General features: G+C 44.4%; 2 protein-coding genes and 1 non-coding gene across 6 annotated transcripts in view; all 3 read left to right on the top strand.

Annotated features, from left to right (window-relative positions):
* The first annotated feature begins 8,062 nt into the window (after positions 1-8,062).
* Positions 8,063-13,144, top strand: LOC118634917 (translational activator of cytochrome c oxidase 1). The gene is made up of 5 exons (XM_036269734.1): positions 8,063-8,529; positions 8,838-8,944; positions 10,282-10,409; positions 10,930-11,107; positions 11,447-13,144. Exons 1-5 carry the CDS (start codon positions 8,250-8,252, stop codon positions 11,645-11,647), a joined length of 894 nt encoding a protein of 297 aa, XP_036125627.1. The 5' UTR covers positions 8,063-8,249; the 3' UTR covers positions 11,648-13,144.
* A 3,096-nt stretch (positions 13,145-16,240) lies between these two features.
* On the top strand, positions 16,241-16,346 carry LOC118635098. The gene has a single exon (XR_004960444.1). It is a non-coding gene; the product is annotated as a U6 spliceosomal RNA (small nuclear RNA).
* A 4,946-nt stretch (positions 16,347-21,292) lies between these two features.
* Positions 21,293-22,028, top strand: part of MAP3K3 (mitogen-activated protein kinase kinase kinase 3) — a 68,652-nt gene continuing 67,916 nt past the window's right edge. For 2 of the 4 annotated variants that reach the window (XM_036269733.1, XM_036269732.1), the window contains exon 1: positions 21,293-21,758. In XM_036269733.1, the coding sequence (XP_036125626.1) occupies positions 21,755-21,758 (4 nt within the window). In that variant the 5' untranslated portion in view covers positions 21,293-21,754. The remainder of the gene's footprint in view (positions 21,759-22,028) is intronic. The other 2 variants (XM_036269731.1, XM_036269730.1) reach the window with 1 other exon arrangement.

Raw genomic sequence — 22,028 nt, 5'->3', positions numbered from 1 at the left:
TGGTAGGATGGAGGAGTTCCTGTTCTCACTGCTATTCAGATGCTGTGAGTCCTAGATGAATACTCTTCCCTCATTTATGTGTGTATGTACATATGTAGGTATGTATTTTTATCCTCACCTGAGGACAGTTTTTGCATTTATCTTGAGGGAGAGCGAGGGGAAGAGAGAGACATTGACTTGAGAGAGACCCATCGCATGGTTGCCACCCACACGACCAACCAGGGCCGGGGACAAACTGCAACCGAGGTACGTGCCCTTAGCAGGAACTGAACCCGGGCCTCTCTGGTCCACAGGCCAACGCTCTAACCACTGAGCAAACTGGCCAGGGCCATTTATTTTTTATTGTTATTCTTTGTTCATGTTGGGCCATTTCAAGGGAAGAAAGAAAAGCAAACTGATTGGTTCAGTGCCTGCCATTCTGTCAGAAGAATGGAGCTGAAGTGGCAGTGGGTCTGTGAAGGGAAGTGTGTGCTCTGAGAGTTTAAGTTTTATGTGACGAAATGAGCACCTGCTGGCTCTGTTAGAACTGTGATCTGGCCATGTATATTTTATGGGAAGTACGTGGTTCCTGCTCTTTGGGTTTTAAGGGGGAAGCTGGGAGAGTACTACTGACTGTATTCATCTCAATAGACAGGGCTGTGCTTCAGTAAAAAAAAAATCTCAGAGACTGAACAAAAGTTTGGGGTTTTGCTTACATTAGCCATTTTAAACTGGTGTGCTGCAAGAAGTTTTAAAACATGCAATGCCTGCCTAGTTAGGGGCACTGACCTCATTTTCTTTAGATTGTCAAATTTTAAAAAATGACAACAGGGGACTTCCGGTCAAGATGGCGGGTAGGTAAACGCGGTATCACGTCCTCCCACAACCACATCAAAGTTACAACTAAACTACAGAACAACCATCATTCAAAACCGCCTGAAATCAAGCTGAATGGAAGTCCTACAACTACAGAATTAAAGCAGCAGCCACATCCAGACTGGTAGGAGGGGCGGCAGCAGACGGGCTGGTCCCACACCCAAGTGTGGAGGATAAAAATCAGGAGGACACCTCGGCTGGGAAGGTCCTTGCTGAGGATTGAGGGGTCCCCGTCCCACACCAGGTGCCCCGCTCAGGGTTCCAGTGCCAGGAAGAGAATCCCCATAACTTCTGGCTGGAAAAACCAGCGGGAACTGAGGCTCAGGGAGGCTGAGGCGGCTGGAGCCCCAGGCAGCTCCTTAAAGGGCCCGCGCACGGACTTATCGGACTCACTCCCTCTAAGCTTGGAGGAAAGGCAGCTCCAGGGGTGCCAGAGACATACAAGGAAGAACTGAGCTGTTTGGCACTGGAGTGAGGGCTGGAGAGGGGGCTTTCTCTGGGACAAATGTGCTGTCAGAGGCCTTTGTTCCTTTGGTGAGCCCTTCCCTGGGGCGGCAGACAGAAGCCATATCTGGGGCTCCAGCAACCTGGCTCACACTGGTAGCCCCCCCCCCCCGTGACTCCCTGAGGCCCCGCCCCGCCCACCCAACTTTCAGGCCCACCCAAGCTGTTGCCACTTGCTTAACCATAGGATTGGCCTGTCTTGGATCCTGCTTCAGGTTTTTCCTAAATTCTTTCAAACGAGCAGCATCTGGTCTCAGCTAGCCCCATACCTCTCGTTAAGTAATACACTGAAACAAACACAGGGAGGCAGCCAAAATGAGGAGACAAAGAAACAGCTCCCCAATGAAAGAACTAAAGAAAACCCCAGGAAAAGAACTAAGCGAAATGGAGATAAGCAACCTAACAGATGCTGAGTTCAAAATACTGCTTATAAGGATGCTCAATGAACTTAGTGAGAACCTCAGTAAACTTATTGAGGGCCTCAAGAGCATAAAAAAGGACCAGTCAGAAATCATGGATGCACAGTTAGAATTGAAGGAGGCATTAACTGAAATAAAGAATAATTTACGCCCTGGCCGGTTTGGCTCAGTGGTTGGAGCGTTGGCCTGCGGTACAGAGAGACCCGGGTTCGGTTCCCGCTAAGGGCACGTACCTCGGTTGCAGTTTGTCCCCGGCCCTGGCTGGTCGTGTGGGTGGCAGCCACTCGATGTGTCCCTTCACGTCGATGTTTTTCTCTCTCTCTCTCTTCCTCTCTCTCCCTCCCACTCTATCTGAACAAAAAATGGAAAAATGTCCTCGGGTGAGGATAACAAAAACAAAAAACAAAAGAATAATTTGCACAGCTTCAATAATAGAGTATGTAAATCCAAGGAGCAAACCATCGATTTGGAATATAAGGAAGCAAAAAATGCCCAATCAGAACAGCAAAAAGAAAAAAGAATCCAAAAAAATGAGGATAGTGTAAGGAGCCTCTGGGACAACTTCAAGCGTGCCAACATTCGCATCTTGGGGATGCCAGAAGGAGAAGAGCGAGAACAAGAAATTGAAAACCTGTTTGAAACAATAATGGCAGAAAACTTTCCTAACTTGGTGAAGGAAACAGACATACAAGTCCAGGAAGCACAGAGAGTCCCAAACAAGATGAACCCCAAGAGGTCCACAACAAGACACATCATTATCAAGATGCAAAAGGTTCAAGATAAAGAGAGAATCTTAAAAGCAACAAGAGAAAGGCAGCTAGCTACCTACAAGGGAGTTCCCATAAGGCTGTCAGCTGATTTCTCAAAAGAAACTTTGCAGGCCAGAAGGGAGTGGCAAGAAATACAGTGATACCTCGGTTCTCTAACGCCTCGGATTTCGACCAAATCGGTATTCGACCAGGAGATTCGAGAAATTTTGTCTTGGAATCCGAACAAATATTTGGAACTCGAACTTCCGAGATGAGCCGAGTTGAGCCGAATGGCGTTCATTCGGCCCAGTGCACCTTGCTTGCGTCATCAGTGTGAGTGCAGAGAGAGAGTCACGCTTTGTGGAGAGAGTCACGCTTTACACTGAATTTAACCCTTAGACATACTGTACACTTTTATTTCTTGTTGAGACTTATGTTTTTCTACATATTATATACAAATTAGGCCAGTAAATAGGCATTTTCTGGGGCTTGGAACGAATTAATCCAGTTTCCATTATTTCCTATTGGGTTTCATTGCTTCGGTTCTCGAACAATTTGGTTCTCGACCGTCCTCCTGGAACGAATTATGTTCGAGAACCGAGGTATCACTGTATTCAGAGTGATGAAAAGCAAGAACCTACAACCAAGATTACTCTATCCTGCAAAGCTGTCATTTAGACTCGATGGCCATATAAAGACTTTCCAAGACAAGAAAAAGTTAAAGGAGTTCATCACCACCAAACCCTTATTATATGAAATGATGAAGGGTCTTTTTGAAGAAAAAGATAAAATATATGAACAAACAAAATGGCAATGAATACATATCTATCAACAATGGAATCTACAAACAAAATGAACAGGTAGAACAGAAACATTCTCATAGATAGAACATTTTGTTGGTTGTCAGTTGGGAGGGGGGTTGGGGGAATGGGTGAAAAAGGTGAAAAGATTAAGAAGTATAAATTCATTGCTAGACTGACAAACCTCAAAGGGAAAGGGGTTGGGGGTGGGGGGTGGGAAGAAATAAACCAAAGAACTTATATGCATAACCAATGGACACAGACAATCGTGTGGGAAAAGGTGGGAGGGGGGCGGGAGGGGAGAGGAGGGGGTCAATGAGGAAAAAATGTGGAACATCTGTAATACATTTTACATTCAACAATAAAGATGAAAATAAATAAATAAATAAATATGGAACCAAAAAATTAAAAACAAAAAAACAAAAAACGACAACAGCCAACACAATAGCCATCCGGTGTCAATGAATCAAAATTATACCTATTTTTTTATTTTTGTCAGATTGGCAAATAATACATATTTTTTGGCAAGCCGCAGAGTTTTAGTTACTAGTTTATATGTGCCATGAGATGAAAATGGTTGGAAATCTCTGGCTTACACGAAGTCCTTTGGAAGCTGCTTAGCCCTCCTCCATTTGTAGCTATGTCTTCCAGAACATGTGGCCTCCAAGGTCACATTGGCGGGTGGGGGGCGTGTTTTCCAGTATAGGCCTGGAAGTATTTACTCACTTCTGCCCATATCTACCAAATTTAGTCATGTGATTCCAACCTAACTACAAGGAAGGTCAAGAAATATAGTCTTCCCATGTGCCTAGGAAGAGGAAATAAAGTGAATAAATAGCAATGCCTCTGCCACACTATCAAATTAGCAAAGTGTCTGGACTAATAACTAGTGTCATCTTATTTGCTGAGAGCTGTTAGTATGGGCAACACACACTCACACCTAATAGAGTGATACCTTCAGCCAGTCTTTAGCATCCAAGGCTCACTGTTAGTTAATGACTTCAGTGGTCCTGACAACCAGGCCTCTCGACATTGTTCAGTCACCTGTGAATTTATCTTGAGACAGTAAATATTTGCTCTGACTGAGAAAGTAAAAAATCTGCCCAGCCGCCCTGGCCGGTTTGGCTCAGCAGTTAAAGCATTAGTCCAAGGACCAAAGGATCACGGGTTCAATTTTCAGTCAAGGGCATGTACCTGGGTTGCAGGTTTGATTCCTGTTCCCATTGGGGTCCTGCGGGCATCCATGTTCCTCCTTCCCTCCCTTTTACCCTATCTAAAAATCAATGGAAAAATATTCTTGGGTGAGGATTAATAAAAAACAAAACAGAACAAAAAAATCTGCCCTGCCATTCATCACAGATAACCAGGCACAGATAAAAATGGCTGCAAAGTTAACAGGAAACAGTATTTCTCTTAAGCATACATGCAACTTAAAGCATTACAATTCCCTTCTCTGAGAGATTTTTTAAATTTACTAAGAAATTTTGTTCTCTAAATCATAAACTGTTAGAAAGTTTGCTGTTTGAAATTGTATCAGTGAGAATGAAGCCTTGCTTAAGAGAATCTAAGTCATTTTGACAGAGAAGCAGCCTTGATTTCTAGCCGAGGTGTGTACACCTTCAGAGCAGGGGTTTCTGAACACAATGTTCCACATTTAACTTTGTAGTTTCTAAGGAAACTGAACCCCGGGTCAGCTTTGCAGATTAGAGCTGATGTTGACCCTCTTTTCATACAGCTGTGTTCCTTTGAGCCTGTCAAAATGTTTCACTGAAATTTCATTTAACTGCCAAGCCTTCTCCATTATCCTATAATTACTATCCCTTCCTTTGTTTGGTGAGATATCCTACCTCACTCTGGTGTGGTTACCCTTATTGCAGTGAGTCAGTAAGCCTGACTTTGTTGGACTATATAGATTTGCCCTGGTGGACTCAGGCTGATTGGTCAGGGAAATCTCTTTGTTTTGGTCTCTGTACTTATTTGTGATTATACATTCTCTTAATTTGCTTTTTGCTTCTCAAAGTAACATTAAACTATACATTTTTCCAGTTTTGTTGAAATCTAATTGACATATAACATTGCATTTGTTCAAGGTATACAATATATTGTTAAATTACAAAAAGTCATATTATATTTGAATAGCTATTAGGCACATGAAAAGATGCTCAACATCATTAGTCATTCAAAAAATACAAATCAAAACCACAGTGAGATATTACTTCATGCCCACTAGGCTGACCAGCTATAGTTGAAGTGTTGGCAAGAATGTGGAGAAAATGGAAACCTCATACATTGTTAATGGGAATATAAAATGATGCAACCATTTTGGAAAACAGTCTGCTAGTTCTTCAAAAGGTTAAATGTAGAGTTACCATATGATCCATCAATTCTAATTCTAAGTATATACCCCTGAAAAATTAAAACATGCCCACACAAAAACTTGTACATTAATGCTTTTTTTAATTTAAAAAATATATTTTTATTAATTTTTCGAGAGACAGAGAGAAACACCTATGCGAGAGAGAAACATCAATGTGAGAGTGAAACATCGATCAGCTACCTCCTGCACACCCCCAACAGGTATGGAACTGAAGCCCAGTATGTGCCCTGACCAGGAACTGAACCGGTAACTTTTTGAGCCATACTGGCCAGTGCCATGCATACTCATAACAGCATTACTCATGATAATCAAAAGGTGGAAACAACCCAAATGTCCATTGACTGATGAATAGATAAATAAAATGTGATATATTCACACAATGGAATATTATTTGGTAATAAAAAGGAATGAAGTACTTATACATGCTACAATATGTATGAACCCCTAAAACATTATGCTAAGTGAAAGAAACCAGTCATAAAGGACCATATATTTTGATTCCATTCATATGAAATGTCCAGAATAGGCAAACTCATAGAGACAGAAATAAATTGGTGATTGCCTAGGACTTGGGAAATTGGGGGAAATGGGGAGTAACTGCAAATGGGGGCAGGATTTCTTTTGGGAATGATTAAAATGTAAAATTGTGATGATGGCTACACAAATTTGTGAATATACTCAAAACTGTTGTACATTTTAAATTGGTGACTTGTATATGTGAATTATATGTTAAAGTGGTTATTGAAAAAGACAAGAACTGTTCTAGATACAAGAATACAGTCTGCTTTCAAATAATTTAATATCGTAGCAGAGACAGACAAGCATTTTGATATAAAAAAGGTAATACATCCATGGATTGTGTGAGTACACAGAGTAGGGCATCTGAGCCCAAATGGAGAATTTGGAAATGTTTTCCTCTGATGGAAAATAACATCTATGCTGAATCTCAAAGGAAGAACGAAAATTAGTGAGGTGAAGTGAGGTGTGGAACACAGACCAGCAAAGACACAGGTTTGTGCTTAACACAGGAATTGGGGGAAGTACTAGGAACAATCTGGTGTTTCTACTCTAGAAAGTACAAGGAGGAGAGTGCTGAGCCCAAGTAGCTTGGATAATAAACAGTAACAAAGGAACAATTCATAAGTGAACTGTTAGTTACAGCTTAAAATTCAAAGGTGGACTCTTTACCAAGGAGGTGACAGCTGAACTGGGTCTTGAAGTAAAGATCTTAACAGTGAGACAGAGAGAAACAATGAGGTCATAAAGAACTTGTATTCAGAGTACAGTGAGGAGTAATTCCCCCTGACCAGAGTGTAATGTCAGAATGAGAACAACAACAAAAGAGTAGATCTGATTTTATAGAGGTTCTTTTTCTATTTTTTATTGTTGACTATTACCCATGCACTTTGTACCCACTATCCCATTTAGTCATCTCAAGGCCATTTTATAGGCAAGGAAACTGAAATCTAGGAAAATAAAGGAATTTGACCAAGGTTGCATAGTGTGTTAACAACTGGGGTTGTTATGCCCAGTCTAACTCCAGAGGCCACAAGCTTATTTATACTTTACACAGTCCTGCTCTTTAACAATTGCAAGTCTGTTTCATCAGTATGGGGAGCCACCAGAAAGTTTTCCAGTAGTTGCCACTTTGTTTCTTCTGTATCTTTGCCTCCTAATGGCCTCCGCTTTCTTTTTGAGAGAGCAGAAGGGAAATGGAGAGGGGCATTTAGCTCCAGAAGGCTCTTCTGATCATCCTCCCTCTCCAGAAGGGCCTGTGTCTCACCTCAATCTCAAGTCATCTCCTGCATTTAGGGGCGTCAACACTATGATCGCTCTGCTATTTACAAAAGACTTTATTTAATTTTAAAGCTCCAAGGGCTTATTTTGTGTTTTTAATCTTCCTATATTGGTAAAGCAAGTACTACTAGCATACTTATTTACAAATAGCATAAAGAAATTTCAGAGAGACTAAATGATTAGGCAAATCACATCTCTGGGCGGCGATTTCTTTTCCTATAAAATGAGGTTGTTAAAGTATATATTTCTTTGCAACAACAAAACAGTTATCATTTTGGACCTGCTCAGAGTTGACAAGCCGTTCAGGAGCAAAATTAGTTCGCTAGCTCAGATGTATCTCTACTAGATCTCTGTGAGAAATAAAGGCCTGAGTTCCCCAGGCAACCAACCGGGAGGGATTGAGCGCGGGACCGCCCCAGGTCGGCTCGGCTTTGCGCCACGGCAACCAAGGAGCGAGTGTGAGCAGCGGCGGAACGGATTTTGAGAGCGGCGGGGACGCGTTTTAACAACGGACCGGGGAAAGGAAGTGTGCTACACCACAGAGAGGACCCACTCCGGCTGCTGTGCGCGCTGCGCGGGGTCTGTGGAGTTTGGGCTGCTCCCGGCGGGCCTACGCCTTTGAGTCACTGGGACAGGTGGAGGCAACCGCAGGCTCCAGACCTGCTGGTTCCGGAGGCGGACTGGACGGACTGACTTCGGTCGCTGCCTATTTTCTGCTCTTGCTGACCTTGGCCCAGGGTCGGAGCTGATGGCGGCTCGGGCTGTTGTCAGCCTGAGCAGGACCGCTGCCATATGCTTGCGGGCTCTAGGCCCTGGAGCCCGGGCGGCCCTTCCGTGCGTCTCCCCAAGCTCTCAGCTTCACCCCCTGGGCTGCTGCCCGGCGTGGGGCCGGACGCTGCACCTCACCACGGCGGCCCCCGCCGGGCACAACAAGTGGTCTAAAGTCCGACATATCAAGGGTCCCAAGGACACTGAAAGGAGTCGCATCTTCTCCAAGCTTTCTTTGAGCATCCGCCTAGCGGTTAGAGGTGAGAACCTGACATCACCCACGGCTGGCCCTGCTGCCCTCTCTGTGCCCAAGGCCTCATTTGCCTCGTTAGCAACCTGGAGGTGGGGCAGGGCCTATCCCCATCCTCGGCCCTTCATTTTCATAAAGACAGAGTGAATTAAAAACTTCTTTTCCAAAGTAATTCCCTTCCATATCCCATACAAAACACTGGATAAAGTGTTCTAAACTAACCAAGAACAAAGTGATGACTTGCCACTCTTTTGGGTAATGAATGTAGGTCTGCAAATAATGAAATGAGATGACTTTGCTCATTCTTTTCTATCTCAGAAGGAGGACCCAACCCTGAGCTCAACAGCAACTTGGCCCACATCTTAGAGGTGTGTCGCAACAAGCACATGCCCAAGTCAACAATTGAGGCATCGCTGAAAATGGAGGTGTGTCCTCAATTTGACATTCGTTATTGATCAGAGCCCCCAGGGCCCATGTCTTAAAGGCCATCAACAACTCCTTAAATTATCAGAGAGAAGGGTAGCAATGTGGTTAACACCTTCAATCCAGAGCCTTTTGGTGTCTCTCTCTTGGTTATGGGAGCACAATCAGCAATATGATGGATAGACAATGTGTAGAACCATAGAACCTAGGACTGCTCAGCTGAGTTGTGAGGAGATGAAGTAGAATGAATGGACACAGTGTGGGGAAAGTCCTTATAGATTGAGGAAGTATTTATTTTTCTGATATTTATGGCCAAAGGAGAAAAGCTAGTAGAAAGAGAGAGGGTTTGGATGATAGTGATAGATAGAGCCCAGGTGAGGGGACATCTCTTCCTCTGGGACAACTGGGAAGGATCTGAGGAAGTATTCCTCTTACTGGCTAATAGTTGAGTGCTTACTGCAGGCCAAGCACTTTGATAAGAAATCTGAATGCATTATCTCACAGAATCGTCAAAACATCCTTAACTGGAAACTGAGACACAGAAAGATTAGGTGACTTGACTGAGTCAGACAGAAAATGACAACTGAAAGCAAACAGTCAGACTCCAGAGCTATGCTGTATCACACATACTGGCTTCATGTTGGCTGTAGTGTAGATAAGGTGGTAGAGTCAGGGGATTTGCCCCCACCTGGTGGTTCTTTATTTCCTGTCAAAGAGGAAGGGAGAAGTTATCAGTTGAGAGTTCCTGAGAAGGCAGCAGGCAGGGTGCTTGGAGAAAGTAGTAAAGATCGGATACATGATGGGCAAGGTGGCATGGGAAATCCAGATGAGATTGGTCATTATAGTTTTTGATTGATTGAATTTTTGAAGCCATGCTATTTTCAGTGGCTCTTGTTAAAGGGTATATTTGTGCAACTTTGTGTAGCAGTACTGAGCAGCCCAGGGGTAGGAGCACAGGTGGATTTCATAAGGGATAGGGTGTAAGAGGATGAGGAGTCTTGTTGGGAGTGATGGGAGCAAGTAGGTGTGGAATTCGGCCGGGGAGGGAGGAAACAAAGCTGGGAGATGGCTAATTGATTGTTCAGGGACCAGAGAAACAGACACTTTTCCAAGTAAGGGGTAGTGCTTTCATTTACTTTAAAAGTTGGTCCCACAGGCCTCCTCTCGGTGGTGGTGGTGGTGGGGGCAACAGAAATAAACATTTGAGAGCATAGGCTCCAGCCCAAAGAGCTCATTCGTGGAGTCAGCTGTATGATGGTAGTGCCTGTGGTTCTGGGCTGGCATGTGGGGGGAGGGAGAGATTGGGAAACAGGAAAATGTGCTCATGTTGTTTTTACAGAAAACCAAGGACATTTATTTGTTGTATGAGGGTCGAGGCCCTGGTGGCTCATCTCTGCTCATTGAAGCATTATCTAACAGTGGCTCCAAGTGCCATTCGGACATCAAACATATCCTGAACAAAAATGGGTAGGTGTGTGGGGGAAATGGAGGAGCCTTGGGTTGTATTTCTCTGCAAGGAAAGTACTGTCCTTTCTGGTGGTGGTTCATATTTTACTCACACTTCATCCTTAGCAGAATCTAAATGGGCTCATTTTACTCTCCCTTAATGTGGTATGTGCTAGACAGGATCCAAAAGACTTGTTTATAAATGTAGAAGGGGCTCTTTGTCCCATTATCCCATCTGTAGCCTTGTAATGTCCACATCTTAAAATGTACCACTGGAGCTGAAATCTAAGTGGCATAGGAATTGATGAGCAAAGTTTTGGCATCCTCCAAACTTAAATCAGGGAAGAAAATAGAGGGTGGGGATACATTTGGATTATTCCCTTGCCCAATGGTAGCTAGCTGCATCTTCTCCTTCAGGAAGAGAGCTGCCCCATGTCTGTATATACTCAGAGGCTAGATGGAAAAGAGACTGTGCTGTGCAGTGTTGTGTGGAGGCTGAGTGTCTAAAGGCATGTGTCCTGGCCCACTTCCTTCCTATCAGAGGAATGATGGCCGAAGGAGCTCGCCACTCCTTTGACAAAAAGGGGGTGATCGTGGTTGGAGTGGAGGACAGAGAGAAGAAAGAAGTGAACCTGGAGCGTGCCCTGGAGCTGGCAATTGAAGCAGGAGCTGAGGATGTCAAGGAAACTGAAGACGAAGAGGAAAAAATCATTTTTAAAGTGAGTATGAAGCCTTAGTGTGTGGTGGACTTCCGAGAGGGCCCTGATAGACACATTAAGGCATACCTTGCTCAATTTCTTCTTTCCTGCACCTGGGGTACAGCTGACATAAAAGATTTCACATATTGCACAAACATTTATTAAGTGAATGCTAGGTAGGGCTTACTCTACTGAGGACTATGAGAAGGATTCAGAACAACTGAAAACGATATTTCTGTCAGTGAAGAGCTTAAAACCAATGATATATTACAGTAGTTCCATTCAGGTTTTGTAACATTCTGTTCAGCTTTGTCCTGTTATCTCCTGGCTCCTTATCTCCTAACTTTGCTTTGTTCCTAGTTTATTTGTGATGTCACTTCACTGCATCAAGTGAGGAGGAAACTGGACTCCCTGGGCTTGTGTCCTGTGTCCTGTGCACTAGAGTTCATCCCCAACACAAAGGTACAGCTGGCTGACCGTGACCTGGAGCAAGCTGCCCATCTCATCCAGGCTCTTGGCAACCATGAGGATGTGATCCAGGTCTATGACAACATTGAGTAATCAGACTGTACATGCCCTCTGGCTCCTTCCTAGGCAACGGGCAACTCGTTCTGGAGCACAGGCTTCTACAGCATCCCCTAGGACTGAAGCAAGTTGGGAGCCTAGCAGGTTCAAAGGCATAAGACCTGCAGTTTTGTGGACACTTCTCTGGGGCCTCTTTGTCAGCTCTGCTGGTGTCTCAGAGCCCCAAGTCCCCCCACTCCCTCCTGGATGCAGAGTAGGGCCAGTCAGTGGTCAGACTGTGATCTCAGGAAGTTGGCCCTTCTGGGGATGGTAGGTGCCGTGAGGGCCCATGTATTAGAAACTGCTCTTAATAACAATGATTGATCTGAGTTGCTGCATTGTTGTATGGCTCTTGAGTTTTCCTGAGTTTGTGTCCAGCTGTTGGGACCCTCTTGACATCCTTTCAAGTCTATAAGCCTTGTTCCACTACTCCAATCCCAGGACTATTGTTTGTATTTTGATTGACAATAGAAATGTAGCTCTCTCCAGGTACTCTGTGCTCTAATGCTGGTCTAATGGCCTAAACCGGTCATTCGGATATTTATCAAACACCTACTATATACCAGGAACTGTACTTATCAAGAGCACTAGCTGTTCAATTGGTGCCCTGTGTTAGGTCCTACTCTAAGATATAGGACTTCGGCGGGGGGGAAGAAAACAGGACTGCTCTCTTCTGGAGCTGTTCCAGGGCAGTGCAATCTGCTGTGCATGTATCCTTGTTCTCTCTGTGTGGCCTCTGTGCCTTTCTTCTGTCAGGGAGCTTGAAGGCTCTGGCCCAATAGGAAATCAAGTGCCAATGATAAGAGACTCCGAGGCCCTGCTTTGCCTGGGCTCCTGTGTGTTCTGAGATTTGTCAGAGTGGACTGGTCAGCAGACTAGGCTATTCTCAGAAAAGGCCATACCAAGCTGAAAACGATATTTCTGTCAGTGAAGAGCTTAAGGTTTTGCAAGCTGCTTGGTCTCCAGAACGCCCAACCCTAGTTCCTCTTCATCCCTAATGCCAGATGATGGGGTACTGGAAACTGGAGAGGAAATGAGAACAGAAGGAAGAGTGAAGGCTGCATCAGAAGCCTGGCCAGGTGGGAAATAGGGCCCTTGCTGCCTTTTGCTTCTAATAGTCACTTCTGGGTTTAGAGAGACCTGGAGTGGGTTTTTTATCCATGCTATTCAACTATTTATAAGTTGTGTAAGCCAGTTCTGAGCCCAGAGTAATTTTCCTGAAGAAGTCTCAGGTATATGAGGATGGGAGAAAACTAAAACCAAATTAGTTATAGATGATAACTTCAGCTTCTAGGAAAAACATTACTAGTTCCATGACGACTTAAACTGGAGAGTGAAAGCTAGGGGGAGGAAAACCAATGAAATAATCCATGATTATGCCAAAGTATATGCTCTTATACCTCCTTTAATAATCATGAATCTACCTGGGATTCTTTAGTTTTTATAGGAGATAATTTATCCAAATATATGAATAACAACACATCATTAATATAGGGCAACTTAAAGTTGAAATGCTACTTCATAATTTATAAGGTACTTTCATATTTTATTTATTTGATTTTCACAACAAACCTAGAAAATAGTTAGGCCAAGTATTTTATGCACAAATTATTTTATACCAAATGGGTAAGAACAAGTCTAATACTATACATCTTGTATTGATAGACTTTGGTTTACAAAATAGCTGTTTTGTAAATGTTGAAAATAAATTTGGAGGAATGTGATCATTTATGAACTAAGGAAGCCCACTTTGGAAGGGAATTTGCCTACTCATGTGGAATAGTCCTCTAATAGATAAGATTTGTTAATGTGGATTCTTGTGTAAACAATTTTCTTACATCAAGACATACTAGATGGCTCTGCACTGACCCCTCGTGGTGGGAAAGGCAGAAATGAAACCTTACTTGGACTTGTTCTGCCTCTAGATCTGGTAGACTCCCTTGCCTACACAGGTTAGTTAAATAACTATTTAACTGAATAGTTAAAGAGGGTATGAGACCTGGCCGGTTTGGTGCAGTGGTTAGAGCGTCAGCCCACAGAACGAAGGCCCTGGTCATGTAACCAGTCAATGTGTCTCTCTCACATCAGTGTCTCTCTCCCCCTCTCTCCCTTCCATTCTATCTAAAAATCAATGGAAAAATATCCTCCAGTGAGGATTAACAAACAAATATATACATATATATAATAAAATGAGAGTATGAGTTATTCTGCCACTAGAAAGATTATTTTATGTCAGAGCAAATATTTACAATATAATGTTAAATGGAAAACAAAGATACAAAACTATATGTATTATATGGTCCAAAATTTAAAATATATATCATACCATTAAAAAATATCTTTTTAAAAAAAGACTAAAAGGAATTGTACCAAAATGTCAAAACTGGTTATCTCTGGATAATGATATTATAACTGAGTTTTATTTTCTATAATCATGTATTACTTTCATCAAGGGGAACATTTTAAAAAAAGGAAAACTAGTCACATTATTGTCCAACTAGGGAGACAGTTGGGAGTCAGACGTACCTTAAAGGCAAAAGAATTGCCCTGACCGGTTTGGCTCAGTGGTTGGAGCATCGGCCTGCAGACCAGAGAGTCCTGGGTTCGGTTCCCACTAAGGGCATGTACCAAAAAAACAAAAAACCAACAAAACAAACAAACAAAAGTCAAAAGAATGGGGTCTGGTCCTGGCCTGCCTTTGCTTTATCTTTGGTCATTGTTTTAGCAACACAAAATTATTTAGAACCTTGTAGCTGGCCTGGGTTCATTTTCAGGTGTCCTTTCAGTGGGATGGAGGTATCTGTGATAGGCTCTGTCCATAGCCTTGACTCTTAAAAGAAGTGTTCATGTGATATGTAGCTGCCCCCGCTCCCTCTGCCAGAGGCCCTGGCTGAATCGAACAGGAACCGTGAAACCTCTGCCTCCAGCTCACTATGGAGATTTAACCACATGGTTGAGTTATCTGTACTTTATTTTCTGTCTCTGAAACATAGAATAGCAGTCAATAAAATGTCAAACTCCAAGAAACCCCAACTTTAGACTTTGATTTGAATCCTTGGGGACTGCTCTGGAGATAGTCAATGAAGAAAAATGAGCCGGTAGTTCTCGTAAAACAGAGTGTTATGATACCACACTCGTCTTGACTGAAATAATTTTTTCTGTTGTCCTCAGATAGTGAATGGGTTAGCAGTTATTGCTCTTTCCTTATTATTTTTCTTTTATCTCTGCCAGAAAAGTAACATTGTTTTTTTAAAAGTCAAACTTTATCAAAACATGTAATAATAAAAGTCCTATCTAAGATATAACTACCTCCTAAGATATAACTACCATTTATCTACATTATTCTACTCATTGGAACCAATCTGCTGGGGAACAAAATCTGACTGTCAGTAGCTAGTAACCTTGGATGAGAACTTAATCTCTCTGCAGCTATTTCTTCATCTGTAAAATGGGAAGAACCATACCTATTTCAGAGTTGCTTTGTGAATTAAATTAGTAATACAGGTTGGTGCAAAAGTAGGTTTACAGTTGTGAGTACATGAAGCAGAGCTTATGCTTGTATTATTTATTATTTATTGTATTATATTTCCATATGAACAACTATAAACCTACTTTTGCCCACCCTGTATGTTAAGCACTTACAACAGTACCTGGCAATACTAAGTGTTCAATAAATGTTGACCTTTCCTCACTAAGTATGAAAGAAGATTTTTAAAAACTGAAATGTGATCCTATACATTTCTGCTTTATAACCTGTTTTGTTTGTTTATTTGTTTTTCACTTTACAATATATCCTGGACACCTTTTGGTATTAATATGAAGAAGTCTGCTTCATTCTTTTTTGGTAGCTACATAGTATTTTATTGTATTTATCAGTGTGCCATAATTTATTTAACTAATCTGCTATCAGTGGACATTTGGATTATCTTTCTTACAAAAGATCCTGCAATAAACATTCATTTTATTTTTATCCTCACCCAAGGACATTGTTTCATTTTTTTGTTCAGATAGAGCAGGAGGGGGAGAGAGGAAGAGAGAGAGAGAAACATCGACATGAAAGGGACACACTGAGTGGCTGCCTCCTGCACAACCCCTACCGGGGCCAGGGACAAACTGCAACCGAGGTACGTGCCCTTACCTCAAGGAATCAAGGAACCAAACCCGGGTCTCTCTGGACCGCGGGCTGACACTCTAACCGCTGGGCCAAACTGGCCAGGGCTGAACAGTCATTTTTTAATTGATGTTTTTAGAGAGAGAGGAAGGAGAGAGAGATAGAAACATCAATGTGAGAGAGATACATAGATCAGCTGCCTCCTGCACTCCTGCCACTGGGGATGGAGCCAGCAACCTGGGCATGTACCCTGACTGAGAGTCGAACCTCGAACCAGGACCTCTCAGTTTATGGGATGACGCTCAATCCACTGAGCCACACTGGCCAGGCCCAATGAACATTCTTTATCTTTGCTCACTTGCAAAATATTTTTTAGGATAAATTTACAGAAGTGGAATTTCAAAATAAAAAGCAATTTTTTGTTAGAAGTAAATGTCAATAATATATAAAACATCATCATTGTAAAAATCTATGATGTGGTGCTCACTTCGGCAACACATATACTAAAATTGAAACGATCCAGAGAAGATTAGCATGGCTCCTGCCAAGGATGACACGCAAATCTGTGGAGCATTCCATATTAAAAAAAATCTATGATGTGTATACCATTGGTCAACAATGCAGATAAACTAAACTGGTTGAACTAGTAATCTAAATGTGTCCCACTTTACCTGTGACTTAAAAGAATTTTGATCAAATCAGGTGATAGGTTTGATTTATTTTCTTTTTTTATACCAAATTCATTGAGCTATTCCTTAAGATACTTCATTTGTTTATATTTATTGTCCTCTGTCATGTGTCCAAGTGTCCCTATGCTCTTAAAATAAAAAAAGAAGTATGTAGCTGGTGTGTGATTGGGCTGTCTAATGGGACCAGCACTTTCTGAGGCCCTGAGTTACTATGGGTAGCTCATGGTTACTGGGGTCAGATATGGCTCTGGTGCTTAACAAAGGGCATCTATTCAGTGTAAAACCAGGGGAACAGACTTGAGAAGGCATGACCCAGCTGGAAGGCTTCATAGGGGGAAATGAGTGAGGAGAGAAACAGCCTAGAAAAAGAAGATAAAATACATAGTGAAAAGTATGCACTTGTGGGAATTACATTCAATTGCTAATATCCCCATTTGAGGTTTACTTATTTATTCAACAAATATTTGTTTGTTTTTTTGTTTGTTTGTTTTTGTTTTTTATCCTCACCCGAGGACATTTTTCCATTTTTTGTTCAGATAGAACGGGAGGGAGAGAGAGGAAGAGAGAGAGAAACATTGATGTGAAGGGACACATCGAGTGGCTGCCACCCGCACGACCAACCAGGGCCGGGGACAAACTGCAACCGAGGTACGTGCCCTAAGCGGGAACCGAACCCGGGTCTCTTTGTACCGCAGGCCGACACTCCAACCGCTGAGCCAAACCGGCCAGGGCAACAAATATTTGTTTTTTGAACGTGCTATGAAAGATGCTAGGCATGCTCATTTGAATGCTTCTGTCTTTATGCTTACTTAAAAGCAATTACAACAGAGTAGGACAAGTGCTTTGATGAAGAAAGTAGTAGGTGCACCTGGCCACTATAGCTCAGTGGTTAAGCATCAACCAATGCACCAAGAGGTCACTGGTTCGATTCCTGGTCAGGGCACATGCCCAGGTTGTGGGCCAAATCCCCAGTAGGGGGCCTGCAGGAGGTGGACAATTGATGTTCTTTCTCATCGATGTTTCTATCTCTCTCTCCCTCTCCCTTCCTCTCTCTCTAAAGTCAATAAAGAAAAAAGTACTAGGTGCTCTGGTACCAAGGTGTCTGTCTGGAAAGATTTCCTGGAGGGAGTGATGTTTAGGTCTAGTTCTTCCCTGAAAGAATGGGAATGGAGACAAGAGGGGAGGAGAAGAGTATCTGAAACAGAAAATAGCACATGCAGAGATGTAGAGGCGAGAGTCACATTTGAGGAACTGCCAGTGGTTCTGTATGGTCAGAACATAGAATCTGAATGATGGGGTTGGTGGCGGTGTGAAATGGGAAGACCTGTGGCTAGAGAATGGCCTGGGTCCTGAAGGGCCTCCTTAGTTACATTCACATATTCAACTTATCCTAAGAGTGATGGGAAACTAAAGTTTTTAAGCAGAACATGACAGGATCAGGTGGCCATCTTAAAAAGATCACCCTGTAATGTGAGCACACTAAATAATCCAAGTAAGTGATTTGGGGGTTTGAACTAGGGTGGTAGAGCTGGGAATAGGAGAGGAGTGGACAGACTGGGGACATGGTCAAGATGTGGGGGAAGGGAATGGAGAGGAAGAGCTCTCCAAGGTAGATAACTCAAAGGCATCCACCTTGGGGAATTGAAGGTGGACAGAGGAAATGCAGAACTAGGGAGGAAAATAATGAATTCAGTTTGGACCTGTAGAATTTGAGGTGCCTGTGGGATACTCAAGGGGGTGATGGTTCTGGAGCTCAGAAGAAAGTCCAGTATGGTAACTGCAAAGTGGGAATGGTCAAAATAACTGGTTAAGGGACAAACAATGGAAATGAAGCCCTCAAAGAAAGTACTTGTTAGAAAGGTAGAAGGAAAATCGGAAGGTTCTTTTCAGCTAAAGACTTAAGTAGTTGTATTGCAATGCTCTACTACATGGGAGGCACTATTCTAAGTGCCTGTGATAGGGCAGTGAAAAGAACAAAATCCTCGATCCTACACATCTTATGTTCACTGTAGTTGGAGGAAAGACAAATAAGTAAATATATAATTTGGGCACTATGAAGAAAAATGAGGCAGAATATGAAGATACAGGCTGATGAAGGGGAGAGAGGCTATTTTGGATGGGATGGTTAGAGTTGACATTTGAGCAGAGACCGGAATGAAATGGAGGAATTAGCCATGGGACATCCTGGGAAAGTGTTTCAGGCAGATCAAATGGCAAGTACCTGAGGTGAAAAGTCCTGAGCCTGGTAGGTTCAGACTATGGTGAGAAGGCCAGTGTGGCTAGAGGACAGTGATGGAGGGAGAGTGGTAGAAGTGAGGTAGGAGAGGATGGCGGGAGCCAGCTCCTGTTGGGCCGGGAAGGCCATAACAGAGTTTGGGTTTATTTTAAGTGTGATGGGAAGCCACTGAAGGGTTGACAGCAGGGGAGTGACATGATCTGAATTATATTTTACAAGAATCACTCTGGCTGCTGTGTGGAGAATCATTTGTTGGGTGACCACAGAGAAAATAAGGAGACAGTTAGGAGGCCAGGGTAGTGCTCCAAGAGAGAGGGTGGTGGCTTGGACAAGGATGGGTAGTGGTGAGACGTGGTTGGGTCCAGATACATTCTGGAACAAGAGTGGAAAGATTTGCTGAATAACTGGAGATAGGAGTGTGAGAGAAAGATTAAAATCAAGGAAGACTCCTAGGGTTGTATTTTAAGAATTGGGAAAACAGAAGAGCAGGGTTTTGGGGAAGCAAAGGGAAAAAAAATCAAGAGTTCATTGGAGATGTGTTTTAGAGTTGGACAAGTACTTTGATGAAGAAAGTACTAGGTGCTTTGGTATTCCAAGAGAAACTGCTGAATAGACCTTTGGATACAGACCATGAAATGGGTGCTAGATTTCTACTGGCATAAATGTGTCTTTTAAAAAATATTTGTCTCAGGTCAACAAAATTAAGGGTCAGATCTGAGCCTCAGATTGGCAGATTATGACCTCCAGCATAAGCCTATTATACTCACTCTCAACAGAGTGAGCTCCCCAAAAGGGTGACAGTCTGGGTTTTATTCTAGATAAAAAGAGATTCTTAATGGCTGAAGAAAATCTTAGTTAATACGGTGGTACGTGGCCTTCAAAGCTCAATCCTACCTGACAAAATTGTATTCCTTAATATTTAATTTCTCTTATCAGGAAGAATTTAAATAATTGGGGGATGGGGGTGATCATGAAAAAAATAAAAAACAAAAATGGTTGTGAAAAACTGGCCTAGTGCAAAAACATAGCCTTTGGGTGTCAGATAGACCTGGTATGAATCCTGGGTCTACCACCTGCACATGATACTTACATTCTCTCCGCTTCATTTTCATCATTTAAATGCCAATAGTATTAATGACCTCAGAATTATTAGGAAGATTAAATGAGAGGACATGCCTGGCATATCGTAAATGACTGATAAATGTTTTCTTTCCCCTATACTCTATCTCCCCTTCCCAGAAAAAAGGATTATTATAGTTAAGGAACTATGGGGAAATGACAGATTTAAGAGCTTGTTCAAGAAAACAAAAAACAAAAAACAAAAAAAAAAACTAACAAGACAAGAGGTCCAGTAAATATTAGGGTGGTCTGTAAATCAAGAGGAGTCTAAGGCAAAGCCACTACTAAAGGTTCTCAGTTGGCAGCTGAACATCGCACCTGAGGAAGGTTATTCTGGCGTCTCATTTATATTACACTGGAACAGGGACCAGGGGGGAGCCCTTGTTAATTGTGGTGGACTTGGAATCTGAAGATCTGGGTGTACAAAATGTTGAACAATGGGGGGTGGGGGGTGGGGAAATTAATTATGGTCACTCTCTATTTTGAAATATCATGCAGCCAGTACAGTTGTTTTGGAACAATATTCAGTGCCACGGGAAAACAAAATATAAGCACACCACAGAACAATTTGAAGCCATTTTTGTCAAACGTTGTATATATCTAGGCAGGAAAGATAAAATTATCTCTGAGGTGGGATTTTTTTCCCCTCCGATATTAATACAAAGAGCTTCTATTGCTTTTATAACCAGAAACATGTTTGGATTGTTTCCCCTCCCCTGAAAGAACCTTTCTGGCTTTGCCACTTACTGGTTTGGCCCTGCTCAGCTGCGGAACTCCCGGATTTCCGAGGACCCACATTCTACCACTATCCCAGTCTCTCGGAGGGTGTAGCCCGGGAGGTAAGAGACCCAGGAAAAGACAGGCAGGTGAGGCCGCTCCTGCCTTCGGGCAAGCGTAGCGTCTGGACTGGAGGACTTGCCAGGGGATCCCGCGGAAGCGGTGGCCACACGCCGGGAAGCGCTTAGAGCCAGAACCCTCCCCGCTTATTACGCACCGGGTGTGGGCACAGGGAGGAAGGGGCAGGGCACTGGCCTCTGGAACTGCCGAGAACCGGGGGGGCGGAAGGCCTGGGGGCCCAACCAGCCGCCTTCCCAAACTCCAGCCCGAAAGCAGCAGGGAAGGAACCACGCCAGCCCGCGCGTCCGCGGAGCCTCCGGTGACCGACAAGAGGTGGGGATGTGGGCGGAGCCTCACACGCGAGCTGTGATTGGAGCAAACAACACCTCCTGGCGAGAGAGGGCGGGCGAGCCAGCAAGGGTTGGGCAGAGGCGGGTGATCAGAGCCCTCTACGTGATTGGCTAGTAGTTAGTGCTGTTCCGATGATTGACAGACGGTAGTTAGCCTTCGTAAACCTCCTTGGCTTCGCCCATTGGCATCTTGCGAAAGTAGGCGGGATTGGTTCATCGTGTGGTGCGGATGATTAACTGGCGGCTGAGAGGGTGTTGGAGAGAGAGCGAGGGAGGGTAGTGGCTGCGGGGGCAGCGACTTCCTCCTTGTTATTGGCTGGTGAAGTGAGTGGGGGTAGTACGAAGGTCCCGCGACTGCCTGGGATTGGTGAGCGCTGGGGTGAGTGACAGGCAAGAGGGCGAGCTGCGCGACCAGCGGTTTGTTTTTCGGAGCGTTCCTGAGGTGGAGAACGCTGGCCCGACGGAACGACTGCAGGACTGAGGGACTGGCAGGCGGGCGGACCGAGCGGCGCAGCCGAGGCCGGGCTGGGCCGAGCCGAGGAGCGCCGGGGATGTAGCGGGCCACCCTGCCCATGCCACAGCGCCCGGCCGCAGGCGGAGCCGGAGCCGGAGCCTGGGGAGGCGGCGGGGGCCCAGAGCGCAGCTCGCGCCCCCCGCGCGGAGCCAGGCCCGCTGCCGTCCCCGCCGCCCGGGCCCCCGGCATGCAACCCCGGCTGCGGAGGTGACATTCGGGCCCGAGCAGCCGCCGCCGCCATCGCCACCATGGGTGAGTGTCGCCACCGCCCCGGCCTGTGCCCGCGCTACTTCGCGTCGCTCCGCCCCGGGATGAGTGAGGGGAGGAGGACCCTGGGCCGCCGCCTGACAGGCATGGACAGCCCGCCCGGCCGGGGCTGCGAACCGCCGGAGCCCGCCCGCCCGGCTCGCGGCTCCACGGCCCGGGCGGGGGTTCTGGCTCCCCCTACCCGCCCGGGCGGCCCCGGCTGGCGGAACCCACTGCGCAGCCTCCTTCCGGGCCGCGCGGCGGGCGCATCCCGAG

This window comes from Molossus molossus, unplaced genomic scaffold (genome assembly GCF_014108415.1).
Source record: "Molossus molossus isolate mMolMol1 unplaced genomic scaffold, mMolMol1.p scaffold_m16_p_19, whole genome shotgun sequence".
NCBI lineage: Eukaryota > Metazoa > Chordata > Mammalia > Chiroptera > Molossidae > Molossus > Molossus molossus.
The sequence above is the reverse complement of the archived record's forward strand: the minus strand, read 5'-3'. Positions and strand labels throughout refer to the sequence as shown.

What these genes read in the sequence shown, in the direction of transcription:
- LOC118634917 (XM_036269734.1), top strand. Translation starts at nt 8,250, where the DNA reads ATGGCGGCTCGGGCTGTTGTCAGCCTGAGCAGGACCGCTGCCATATGC. An exon ending in CATCCGCCTAGCGGTTAGAG is followed by an intron (nt 8,530 to 8,837) that starts GTGAGAACCTGA and finishes TTTCTATCTCAG; the next exon opens with AAGGAGGACCCAACCCTGAG. An exon ending in AGGCATCGCTGAAAATGGAG is followed by an intron (nt 8,945 to 10,281) that starts GTGTGTCCTCAA and finishes TTGTTTTTACAG; the next exon opens with AAAACCAAGGACATTTATTT.